This window comes from Chamaea fasciata, unplaced genomic scaffold (assembly GCF_029207755.1).
Source record: "Chamaea fasciata isolate MVZ Bird 193981 ecotype frontalis unplaced genomic scaffold, bChaFas1.0.hap1 SCAF_2, whole genome shotgun sequence".
Taxonomy (NCBI): domain Eukaryota; kingdom Metazoa; phylum Chordata; class Aves; order Passeriformes; family Sylviidae; genus Chamaea; species Chamaea fasciata.
In genome coordinates, this window is record NW_027094087.1 from 92,359,856 (window position 1) to 92,373,822 (window position 13,967).

The 13,967-nt window shown below is 37.8% G+C and overlaps 1 protein-coding gene across 1 annotated transcript in view; it reads right to left on the reverse strand.

Moving 5' to 3' along the window:
* Window positions 1-13,967, reverse strand: part of MYO16 (myosin XVI) — a 365,576-nt gene that overhangs the window by 26,975 nt on the left and 324,634 nt on the right. Inside the window, exon 32 of the mRNA XM_066176778.1 lies at window positions 11,606-12,808. Coding sequence (XP_066032875.1) covers window positions 11,606-12,808 — 1,203 coding nt within the window. The remainder of the gene's footprint in view (window positions 1-11,605; window positions 12,809-13,967) is intronic.

The following is a 13,967-nucleotide window of genomic DNA, read 5'->3' on the forward strand; positions in this document are numbered from 1 at the left end:
TGATCTGTGCTCTCACTCTTTCTTGGAAAACTCAGGAATACACTGAATCCTAATGGCTGACCTTGGATATTTTTTACGTTTACTGTGACAAGTGGATGTTGTGAAATGAGGGGAGAAAAAATAAAATATGGTGATTTCAGAAAATTTGCAGATATTTTTTGATAAAGGAAAGGGAGAGGAAGTTTAAATAAGAACAGGCCATTTTATTTTGGCTCAAATGTTTAACCCTGTGTTTTGTTGTACATTTTCAATTACACTTGGGGTTTCCTGTTTTGCTCTGACTTACTGTTGAGACATTCTTTGTGTTGAGATTAGCTACCCTCAGCACAGGTTGTCTTGGGTGCCCTTTTGCTGGATAAATGCATATTGCTTCTGAGTAATTCAGTTTACTCCTACGAAGCCACACTGTGACCCTCTGTAACACAACTGTTTACTTTGCTGAGAGCTGGAGGCAAACAGCTCCATCTTATTTGCTGAAAGAAATGGAGCAGGCTGCAAACTGTCAAGACAGGATTCCCCCAACCCATTAGCATGTGCTGCCTGTCTCACCCTTTTAGTTGTGCTGCTGGCTGCTGCTGCCATCAGGGGAAATAATTATTCATTGGTGTATTTCACCTCACAAAACCTACCCTTACAGCAGTAATTGTCTAGGATTCTTCCCCCACCAGTGATGCTCCTAGGATGGTGCCAATGAATTTGTACTGTCACTTCCAGCACCCTTTCTCTCTGAGCTGTGTAAGTGGAGCTATCAAATTGTGTTACAAGCTACTCTAGAAGCCATACTCCTAGATGGAGCAGGTAAGTACAGAAACAGGCTGCTTATTTTGTCTGGGATGATGCATTTATAGAAGCTTTGGTGAACACTGGAAAGAAAAGAAAGGAGACACAGGCCATGAAGAATATCAAGTGACAAAACTCATTCTGCATGAGGAAAGAGCTCCTCTGAAGAATTTTGTGTTAGCGTGATACCAATCAGCCAAATTTCAGAGAATTAGGCTGATAGTAAGAATGAGGTTGCAGAAGCAGCTGAAGGAACTCCTAGGTCTGGTTCCGCCCTTAAGAGTCATCAGCTCAATTAAAATTTTGTAAATCACAGCTCTGGAAAGTACACACCTAGAACAAGAAGGATTCTTCTGCTTTCTTGTCTGATGGATTTGTGCTGGTAGAAAGACAGTGCTCTCATTTAACATTTAATTCAGTGTTAATCATCATAAGCTGCAAACCTTTCCCTCTTTCCTAGAAGCAATGTTAGGGACATTCCTGGATCAGGTAAACTCTCAGAGCTGGTGGGGGAGAGATAACGTGAGTGCCTTTCTTCCCTGTCAGGAGGACTCTGGATTGTTTAAATTAGTGGGTTTTTTTGGTTTGTTTTTTTTTTTTTTTTTTTTTTTTCCCCAACATGAGACTAAGAATGCCACTCTGAAGTGGAGAAACAGCCTTCTCAAACAGTGGCAAAGGATGAAGAATATCTGGACAGGCTGCCATTCCTCCTGCCTGATAGTATCTGAGCAAGAACGTGGAACACCTTTTCAGTGCAGCGAGTTAGACTCCAGTCAGTGTACGTTTTTCAGAGATTGGGGATTTCATTCATCCCATCTTCTCTACGAACTGATCTCTGCAGGCCACGCAGGGCAGGAAGGAGGGGAGCACTGCTTGAGACAATATCCTGCCTTAAAAGAAACATTTATTCTCTCCATATCCAAATGTTCCCCACCTTTTCAAGTCTAATATGGAAAAAAAGTAGTTGATTATACTCTCTTAATGGTTTTATTTGCTGCTAGGTGGGTTAATTGGCTGACCAAAGAGTCTACTTTTCATATTTGTGTGTTTAAAAACCTGCTGGTGTGCTGGGAAAGGAGGAGACAATTTGCTGAGAAACACAGCTTCCCTTTTTAAAATATTTTCTTCAAGTTCATGTGCACACAGCAGTTCTTCTTGAAGGCAGACATTTAAGTCTGTTTACATTTCTGTGTGGTATCTCAGTTACAAAACAGCCTTTACTAATGGGCTTTAGTTGCTGTTGAAAGAAACTATGTGATGAGACACTGTCTCAACCTTCCTCCCCCTCAAAAACAGTTTCAAATATTGTAAAAATAAACAAACAAAACCACAAACAAACAAACAGATAGGGATTTGCTGCTTCCAGAAGCATTCATCAGTTCTATTTACTTCTCTCATAATGCTTCTACAGATATTTTTCAGATATCTCATACCAGCTCTGGCAGCAACTGCAACACAGAATTCTTTGCATAAGTGACTGCATTGAGCAGATAAATTGTTTGAGTAGATCCTGAGGAGCAATCCAAGGAATATTTTTGGTTCACCTGTACTGTAATCCTGCCCACCAAATAGGGACAGCTGTTCTGGAAAACTTCTTAGGCAACATTTATATTTTGCTTTCAAAATGAGCTTCTAAGACAAAAAAAATTTTTAAAAAAATCTATTTAGTTTGTTTTTAAGTTGATTTCTAAAGTGATGGTCAATGACACTGTCATTAACCTCAAAGCAAGAACATACGGTTATTGCAGATGCAGTGTGATAAACATCCATACTGTGCACAAATACAGATAATCAGTGGCTAAAAACTGTCTCTAAATGCTACTGGTATGTCAGAATTGTTCTGCAACCAGCCCCTAAGGAAAGAGCTAAGAGAATTAATGAAATGGAAACCTTTAGGCCTAATTTAATATGTATTTTTGTTTTGAAAATTTCACCACACAAAGGATAAAACTAATTTTCATGCTTTTCATTTTAAAAGAGAATGAAAACTCAAGCCAAAAGAGCACTGAACTTGAAGGCTTCTGTATTTTCCCATTCACTAGTGGTGACAGGAAGAAGGCAGATGTCCCTATGTAGAATCATCCGCGGACGGCAGGGAGAAGGAATTCTGCTGACCTGAGATATTCTAGAATATGTGGTTTTATTGCAAGGGTCGTGGGTAAAAAGGGCCTTGCCTTCAGCCACCAGCCTTGGCTGGAGGGAAGTCCCAGAGAGAGCGAAAGGAAGAGCAAGGGGGTAAGAGTTAAGAGAGAATGGAGCGAGGGAGCAAGGTGGCAGGGGTCAGAGAGAAGGGGGAAGAAGTAAGAGCTAAAAGAGGTAGAAGTAAGAGCCAGAGGTAGAAGTAAGAGCCAGGAATACAGAGGTAGAAGTAAGAGAGGAGCGAGGTCCTTGTTACAATGCATTATATCTCCTTTTGTGATGAATATTCTAATTTACAGTGACCAACCAATACAAGACACAAAATCCTATAGAATCTACATATAGCCTATAAGAACTACTACATTACCATACTCTGTTACATTTTAAACTCCAAAAACTACTCTTTAGACTTTTCTGTTTTGCCACATTGACCTTTGGATCCCTTAGCCAGCAGAAAGGTACTGTTCATTCAAAAGGGATTCTCCTTCAGCTGGCCAGGCTATTGTTCTCAGGTTACATAGTAACTAAGACTCGGTATCCTGCAACTCAAAGTAAGCTTCTATTTCTATTTCAATTATAGGTTTCATATTTTCAGAATCTTTTGCTAAACAATCATTTTTATAAGGTTTCCCTGGTTCATCTTCCCCAACATTCCTAACTGCTTTAAATGGTACTCCTACCTCCAGTACTCCACTTCTGAGCCCTTGACTACTCTCTCACAGCAGAGTGTAGCAGTGTGGAGAGAACATGAGGGTCAGGGTACCCTCACATTTATAAACAAGTCCTTTATCAATCTCTTTTAAATTGTCTTCTCTTGCTTCTCCATCCAGCCCCACAAAATTCCAGTGCTGGAACTGGAACATAATCCACACATCCAGGTCTATAGAGTTTCAGAGTTTCATGATGAGCTGCATGAGCCCTTCCAAGAACTTTGGGTCATCACTGAGGGGCTGGAGTTTGCACAGCTCTTGGATACCTGAGCCAAGGAGTTTAAAAGTAGCTTGGCTTGTTTATAAGACAGTCCATACCTCTAAATGCCAATCCGACCAATGTTGAAATGACTACTCTTGAACTCATCTAGGTCCAAAAAAAGGTTTAACAACACATTTAGTTATTAATATTTTTAGTAAGAAGCATTTTACTATATTTGAGGCAGACCATTTCAGTACTTTACAAACATTTTTGAAAGCCTGAACATGAAAGAAAATTTATTTCTGCACAGAATTTTAGAATGCTTCATTTTCATTTCAGCCTAAAACAAATTTAAATGCCAAAATCTTGACATTTTCTGTGAAATGGAATTATTGTTCTCTACTGACATTCTTTGCAAAAGATAATTTAATGCTGAGATGGATGTAAAGAAGTTAAAAACATCTGAAGAGATTTCTCACTCAGGCTGAGAATTTAATTAGAGACCTTCACTAAAAAGTGTGTCCATATCTCATTCTTCATTGTGCTTCAAATGCCAGAATTCTTGTAAAATGAAGTGACATGACATTTACTGCCAAATACTCAAATTCTTCTTTGGTATCAGGAATATAAGTGTGCTACAAATCAATTTCTCTTAGATATGGCTAATTTCTCACAACTGTTTTATAATTAATGATGTGGTGGCTCCTAAACAAAGTCACTTGTGGTTCTGCATTGTGAATTACAAATAAAATTCTTACTATTTAAACAAGACCATAACACCTTTAGTAGAGACATCTTTCTGAACCATTACTGAATTTGGAACCATGATACCACATCAGATGCTGAAGAAAAGACATTTCTATGAAAATAAGAATCCTGTAAATATCTACCTGAATGATCCAAGTCTCAAAAGTGGGATCTTACTAAAAACTTTGGGTATGAAATGCACCAAGCTGAACCAGTATGGTGTAGTTACTGTACTCAAGTATCAGACAGGATGAAGGGGACACAAAGTAAATCCAGCTCAAAGGAAAGGATGCAAAACAGAGTGATTAATTTAGAAGAAATGCCTGCAGTTCTCAGAAATGGACCATATAACAGGAATAGAAAATTCAGTGCAATTACTTTTCCTCAGTGCTCCTTCTCTTCAGCAGTGACTTGGTATGAATATGAGAGAGACTGCAGTGGGTCAGACCAAGGTGTTGCCTACTCTGGGATCCCTTTCCAGTAGCCATAGACAGTTACAGTGTAAGGGTAATAGAAATCAAATATGCAGTGATATTTTTCTCTGTGATCCTGAGGCTGCACAGTCTCCTTCAACCTCTATTTCATTGATAAAGCTTTTGGAAATGTAAGGAGGAGTGGTAAAGATCTGATTTTATTTTCAATATAAGCATTTAAAACGCAAAATAAATATGAATTTTTAAGACAATACCCATTTTTTCCACCTGAAAATTAGACTTGATTTGTTCTTCTAATAATTCTTGAATTAAAATTATTTATGGTAATCACACACAAAGCCTCTCTCACATGTTGGAACAGATAACCAAAGCAAATTCCATATTATGTGGTTTTAGGCTGTAACAGCAAACAGTGAAGTCAACCAGAAATTTAAATGTTTTAGTGAAAAAAAAAAAAAAAGGTCATAACAGAAACTCAGAAGGGTCTTCAGCAGTAAAATATACTAGTTTTCAGACATTCTGAAATGGAAAATTATTCTCAGTACATTGTGTTTATCCAGAAACAATAGTTTTTTTCTGGGATACATTATCCAGATAATGGCAGACTTATAGATCAGGAGAAGACTGCAAATTAAAGTGGTATCTTTCAGGCTGAACAGTCCATAGATATTCTGAAAATAGGAACCCAGTGTACTTTCTCTAGACTCTTCTAACCTTCTTCCGCTGCAATAATAGAAACCGCAATTATTTCCTCAGAAAAATCACCCAGCATGGGCTGAATGGCAACTGTATTGTCAGCAGTTCTTTCTACTCCTGTGTAATTTTCTGTATAGGGCACCTGTCTGTAGTCATGAAAGGGCATTTTTATAATGAGGTGCTTTGAACTCTTACTAGCAGTGCTTCCACCCACTTTTCTACAACTACAGCAAGAGATTCAGATTAAGAGTTGCAAGTAGTCTATAGTGAAAGTCTAAGTTTGCCAATGACTCTAAACTAGGAAGAGCTGTTGATTCCCTTGAGGGCAGAAAGGCCCTGCAGAGAGATGGACAATCAACAATTCCATGAAGTTTACCAAGAGTTGTATTCTGCACCTGGGGTGGAGCAACCCTGGATGTGTTGACAGACTGGGGAATGAGAGGCTGGAAAGCTGTGCTGCAAAAAGAGACCTGGGGGTCCTAGTGGATGGCAAGCTGAACATGAGCCAGCAGTGCCCTGGCAGCCAGGAGGGCCAACCCTGTCCTGGGGACATCAGGCACAGCATGGCCAGCTGGGCAAGGAGAGGATTGTGTATCAGGAAAAGGTTTTTCACCCAGAGGATGGCTGGGCACTGGAGCAGGCTCCCCAGGGAAGAGGTCAGAGCACCAAGTCTATTTCACTTTGAGTATTTGAACAACAGTCTCACGCACATGGTGTGATTCTTGGAGTGTCTTGCACAGGGCCTGGAATCAGACTTGATGATCCTGATAGGTCGCTTCCCACTCCACACATTCTATCAAAGGTTGATGACTCTCTTGTGTTTAGATATCTTATCTGAAAATTAGTCACAGAAAGTAACCCTCACTCCCTATTAATTAAGTCAATTATGTAAAAAGATACTAATCTCCTTCTGAGAAGTGTGCTGAAGCTTAATTGACTAAAGTTTTAATGATTTGAGGGTTTTACTTTAAAGATGTAGAAGTCTGATGCCTTATACAATCATTCCTCCAGCATTTACATGTAAAAGGTAAAAGTTGAAAACACAGCTTTTTGTATTACTCATGGTTTGTAAGTTGTTAGCTTTTGCCACAAAGAAAATATATCTATTTCACTGTACAAATAGGAAGGAGATGGCAACATGATTATTATCTTTATTAAGTTGCTTAAGACAAAAAGCTGAGTGGCTTAGAGGGTAAAGGCCTGGGATTTCATCACAGAAACATAAGCAAGGATTTAATTTGTAATCCACTGTTGAGACATTAGCTGCACAATGGCTTGCTCTATCTGATGATAAGGAAAAATTATTTACTAGCTATCAAAGGGATACCTGCCTTTGACAGGACAGTACTTTTCATACATATACATTATATTTTGTTGCTCTCCAAGTTTGAGTCAATCTCAATAGAGGGTGTTTGGCAAGCTTTAGTCCCAAGGTACATCTAAATATCTGTATTATTTGCCAGTTGTAACTATCTTCCTGTGACTTTCAATGCTTAAACTGGAGAATGGGGAAAGGGACATCTAAATATCTGTATTATTTGCCAGTTGTAACTATCTTCCTGTGACTTTCAATGCTTAAACTGGAGAATGGGGAATAAGACACTGATATGTGAAGCTACCTGCTTCACATATCATATTGAAAATAAGTCACTCAGGAATAAGTGAAGAAAGGATTCACATAGTGAATGGATGTCAAGGATACTGGACAAACAATAACAGTATTAATAGCGATAAATTGTTAACAATCTAAAGTTTCCATGTCTTTGCTGTTGTTACCAAACTGGAAAGGAATAGGTTATTGAAGAATGAGTAGATTTGCATATACGGATTTACCTGTACTGAAACACTAACAATATTTCACAAAACTTGGTGCCTATACATTGGTGACATATATAAAGGAAATGTCTTCCTAATTTTACTTCTTAGGCAGCTAGATGTGGGGTTGAAAACTTGTGTATTCTATTTTTGTCCAGACACAGAAGTTAAGTATCTGTGTTAATTTTTTCTCAACAAGTGGGAAGAAGAGAAAACATTGTGCCTTCATCTCAAAAGACTAATGGTAACAAATTCACCCAGGCTAGGGTAAAATCATAGTTTCCTTGCTCCTTCCCCTTCAGAATCCACAGGAATACTCACTCTGCCAATCTAAGCATAGGTGAATGGTTAGGATTTATTCTACCTTCTATTCTGAAGGTGAAATGATTCCCCTTTGCATAGAATAATATAATATCATCTGAACCAATTAAGAGAAATAACATCTCGACCTAGCAAAATCTGAGTATCATTTCTCTACACTGAGGAAGAGAAAATTCTATCCTTGCTCATAAATATTTGAGATGAAATGCTTAAACATGTGATTATCTCCTCCTTATATAAGGAATTTCTTATATCCTTATAAGACATTCCTTATCTTTGACTATTTGGAGATATTTGGATATCCTGCTAAAGAATGCTGTTTTTTTGATTAAAGGATTGAATTGTGTTTCATGAAGTCTAGTTTCAAATCTCAGGTCCTGTCTGAGTAGAGGCTCTGCACGTGACCATTCAGTTTCAATCTGTCTTGCAAACTAAAGTTTTCACTTCCAGAAATCACAGAGGATAGAAAATATTTGTGTGTGTGTGTGTGTATTATCACTTATCTGCACTTGTCTCACTTTATATGGAGTAAAAACAAATCCTTGTGTAACATCATAGCTGCAGTTTCAATGACAACTCCTTCCAACCTTTGAGAAATCACCTTATCTATGTTCTCATCTGTAACAGCTTTATTTATTTGAACTATAAGCTCTGCAGAGCAAAAAATGTCTCTTGTTACATGTGAAGTATTTTGCATGAAATTGCATACTATATGATCCTGATCATTGTTTGAACCAGCAGGGGCTAGTGTTGTATTAAAAAAAAACAAACCAGGCTGAACCACCAAGAGAAGAAAGTTGTTGCCATTTGATTTTTTTGATGTTGTTGCCCTTCTGAAAGACAATGCTCTCCGTTCAGTTCAGTTCACAATAACTCTTCAGCACATCAGAAAACTACAAATGTGTTCTACTGTAATTCTGGATGAGCTTTTCTCACAAAGAGGTCAGGAGCCAAAAGGATGTAAGTGTTCTCAGGCCTTGAAATTACTTCTCCAGGTGAGAAGGAGGCATGCTGAGGGATCTGTCTGTATTGCACTTATATTGGCAAAGAGGCTTTCATCTCCAAGCCTGATGATCCCATACAGAAACTCCCTGATGCCCATAGGTAACTCTCCATGACTTCAAAATGGCCCACTATTTTACTTTTAAGTTTTAGTAAAGATTGTTGATAGATTATAACTTCTGAAAATAAGGGATACTGCACATTATAGAGTACTGTTCTAGGCCATGTCTGCAATGACATTTTAATGAAATTCTGTTGAGGTTTCTTTTCACCATATCATCAATGATAAATAAAATACTACAAACAATAAAACGTAAGGAAGGTGTCTTCTAGGAACTTAATATGCATTAGGCAAGAGGTGATAAAAATATCAGAAGGTAGCACATGACAACTTCTAGTTGTACACAACTTGTAAAGAGTCAGCTCTGATGACTGACATCTTATTACTTTGCATGAAAGGTTAAATACATTTTTTCCAGCTGTTACTCTAGAAAATAATGAACACATGAGGTACATAAAAAAAGCAAATTGTAAAAACACATACATATATTCACTTGTATTTCTTAGTTACTTTCAATCCATCTACGTATCATTGAACTATTCATATGTAACTGCACTTAGTATACAGTAGCTTCCTAGCTCATAAAATATTGATTCAGGTTTTTTATCGTATATCTTTCTTGAACTTTGATCTTCCATACTTAGTGCTCCCTTGATGAAATATTTAAAAGCACGTTTTCCATGTGAAAGGTAAATTTAGAGGTTTTTTTATGGTACCCTTTGTTAATGCACCAGCTTCAACCCACATGAGACCCAAGCTGAACTCTATCTTGGTCACATTTAGTTGATCATTACATTTGCAAAAATCTTCCATTCCAAAGCAACTTTTATTTTAAGGTAAAAGTTATTTGGTTTTGACCTGGTTGGAGTGGTTTACAACACTTTTTCACCAGGTACATTGAGAGAGGCTTGAGAAGATACATTCAAAGAACTAACTTTAATAGTTACTTCCCAGCAGATAAAAATGTGTAAACTATATGATAAACCAACACTCTCAACCTAAAAAAACCAACCAAACAACCAACCAACCAACCAACCAACCAACCAACCAACCAACATCAACTACAAAACCATCAAAAAACTCACAGAAAACTTTCTACATATATTTATAGGCAGTGAATATTATTGAGTAATTTTTTCAAAGAAAGCAAAACTACTGCAATAACACCTTTATCAATTTCATCAATTTGAATACTTAGCATAAGAAAAAAAAAATTCTCTTGAGTTTGAGAACTGATGAAGTCTCAGTTCATAGCTCATTCAACATACAGGATTGAATTTGGCATACAAGAACAAGCAAGGTCCAGCCAAAGCTTTTTCAGGGTCTGGAGGACTCATAAGGGTTGTGTCCACTATAGTTCCTCTGATAGCTGAATGACTATTTTCTCCACGTAGACACTAACACTCACAAAGCTTGTAGGAACTCAGGTAATTTTGCAACCTTTATCTTCTTGTTGTATTTGGTTGAAAGCAATTTTGGCTGAAGGCTGCCAAGGTTCTCAGAAAGAGAGATGTAGTGTGGCAAACAGACAAACACATCTACAGAGCAAGAATAAACACCTACTTCTGCTATAGTATAGCTGTGTAAATTAGGATATGATACTAAAATCAATGGAGCAGTAGGTATTTTAGAAAATGGACAATGAATAATAAGATAATACGTCCTGTTCTTTACAGGATTGTTTTGAATTTCAAAAGCATGGCTTGGGTTTCTTCCCAAAGAGGTGGCACATCAAGAGGCCAATGGAAGTACATCTACTCCAAGGCATGTAGTGTGGGCAACAAACAGGAGGAGCTGGAAGACACTGTGCAGCTGGAAAATTATGATATAGTTGAAATCATGGAAAGTGTTAGTTTTGCAGTTGAAACTCAATGATCTTAATGTTCTTTTCAAACCTAAGTATTTCTATAATTCTGTATTGCCTATTTTGAATAAGTTGCACACAGCTCTTGATTAAGACAAGCTGTTTGGACAGTTAGAAGTGAAGAAGCAGAGTAAACAGTCGAGAGATTTTCTCACTTGAAATTTTAAATTCACAAAATTTTGTGTTTAGAAGAGGCTATTCTGGGGAAAAATTTCTATATAAACTGCACTGAATTTTTTCAATAGGAAACTTTTTTTTTTTTTTTTAATCAGAAAAGTAATGCGAGAACCGGAGTCAGTGTTCTTATTGAGATGCAGAACCAGTATAACTTTTTAAATATTGTTCACTGCATGACTCTCTTTTCAAACATTATTTAGGGGAATAATAAAGACTGTATCACCAAATACAGAATGTCATGGTAATAAAATGATCAAATTTTAGAAGATGGTCTTCAAAGTAAAGCACATCTACCAGCCACCTAGCCATATATTTAATTCAAAGTATTTTTATAGTTTAATAGCATAAACTCATTTTTCACACAATATAGCATGTGTGTTTATTTTATTGAGACAGCTGGAATGTTAAAAGAACATTTAAACTTGTGTCATTTTGGTAAAAGAAAAGTTGATAATCTCAGACAAAACCTGAAGTCATATAGTTTTTATATGTAATTTATATTCTATATGTGGCTTATGACTACACCAGACTCTTAAATAAAACTCAAACCAATCAAGGTTTTCATTCTGCATTTTTGCCCACTTTATCAGTTTCCAAGGTAAGAAATTTTTGATGCAGAAAAACTACACAATACAGAAGCACAGAGAACTGTCTTACCTTCTGGCTCCCTGATCTTACGCCCTGCTGCAGATTTTCGTAGCACACTCCTTCCTGAGTTGAACAAGCTAGTTAACTCATCAAGGGGACTGGTCAATGACCTTGAGTTTGTAGGGCTGTATGGAAATGAAGATGATGAATTTGAGTTCAATTTCCTGTGATTCGCTCTTGCCACCTTTGGGGAGTAAGGCAGTTTGGAGAATGGAGAAGATGAGCATCCAGGCTGAGCAGGATTGGGTCTTTGAGATACTTTTGAGAGATCTGAATTTGTACCTGTCTTCCCTGCATTAATCAGAAAACTAGAACAAGTCTCCGGAGGAGATGCAAAATGTGTGGAAGCCCGGTAGGAAGCAGGAGGTGGTGCAGGAGGAGGGGGTGGTGGCAGTGGAGGAGGTGGTGTGGACGGAGGAGTCACTTTGGTGGAAACACTGAACACGATCAAGCCTGGAGATATTGGTCTTTCATTCTCCCCTTTCTGGCCTTTGGAGTACTGAGGTGATAATGGACTTGAACCTTCTGATTGCACAGGGTATTTTAGGTTGGTTTCCAAAACAGGAAGCTTTTTGACCTCTAGTGGTGTTAAAGGTGACTCATCAGAAGCAGGTGAACATGTGACAGGGGTTGGAGGGAATACAAGAAGTGGTGGTCTGTGGGGAAGCAAGTTAGGGAAAGGGGCTGGAATGTCACATGAGTCTTTGTAGATCAAAGCTGCTTGACTGTTTCCATCCAATGTTCCATCTTCAATGTTAACATATTTTTTGCTTTCAAACAATAGAGGAGGAGATCCAGTCACTACTGGAATTATTCCATTACCATTGCTTCCTTCTTCTGGTAGAAAATACTTCATTTCTTCATATACAGACTCTCCTTGTTCTGGACTCTCCGGTTCAGCAGAACTGCTTTTCACTGCATTCCCTACCATTTCAATATAGACAGGCTCATTTTCCTCCTCTTCTTGTGACATAAAGAGATTCAACACGCCGTGTTGTGGTCCATCAGTAGAAGCTGCTCTCTGTACTGTCACAGTGTCATAGACACCTGGTTTAACTACTGTGTTTGGTTTTTTTACATCCCCAGGCTTTTGGCCAGGTATTTCTTCATAAGAGCCACTAAGTTTTGTATTTGGACTTCGCTTTGGTTTTCTGGGAGGTATTTTTTTCATGGTACTGTAGTCATCACTGTGTGGTCTTGGACGGGTCAGTACTAGGAAAGTGAAAAAGGTCTGTGTTATTAACAAGTTAAGTCAGTTTTTTCTTACACTAGTCTAATACATTAAGCCCTCACATGTTGCCCACTTAGTTCTACAACACAGGACTCCAAGAAAAAGCATAAATATTTCTAGGAATGAAATGCAGAATTTTCAGCTACCCAACCACAGGCCTTTGCTACTTGGGCATATAATCTGCTTTGGTAATCTCTACTGCCACTAAAAGATGCGAACTCACACCTGAGGAAGTATATTTTGAATCCAAATGTGCACTGAAAGATCTTTAACACATATGTGCCTGTTTCTCCTTTGGCTCCAAGGGAGATGGGTATGCTTTCAAGTAGGAGTCAGCACAGTGCTACTTTGACACATATGTGATTGCCAGTAACTGAAATACCCCTCTGATATATAATGTCTTTAAAACTCTAATTATAGGATGACATTATGCCCCTCTCTTCTTTTGTACTGCAGGTGTGGAAATAATTTATAACTTTAGGGAATCCCATAGCCTAAGGGCAAATCCCCAAGCGAGTATACATTTAACTAAACTAGATGTCTCTTCATAGCTGCCAGGCATGTATGGAGTGAAGAGACTAGATACCTAGATTGGTCTTTTAAGATCAAAATTAGATGGTATAAATCAGAGCTGGATTTGGACAAAGACTCAGGAAACTGACATAATTCTTGGAAAATGAGCTCATGGCAGAGAAGCTTTCCCTATTGTTTCATACGTGTAACAACTCCAAAATTGTTTTGTGAGTATATGTAAGCATTATTGTTAAGACCACACATACATATATACATTGTTGTTCTTTCAAAACACCTCAGCTACTTCTTGGTTGAAACAATAATCTCTTGCAGATTTGGACACAGAAAGATTGAATTACTATGGACCTCCTTAAACCATACTGGTTTAAAAGTATGTTGAGTATAGTTCATGTCTCCTTACGCAGAGCTTGAATGAGCGAGGAAGAGGTTAAGAAAAATGGACTTTCACCTAATGAACTGGACATGAGAACACTAATTATTTTAAGAAGTAGCTGCAAAGATTTCTATCCATTGTATGCAGGACTAGAGAGTCACAGAGAGCTTTAAACCCAACCTGAAGGATCTTCCTTAATAAACCTTTGGGATCATTTACACAAAAATTGACAA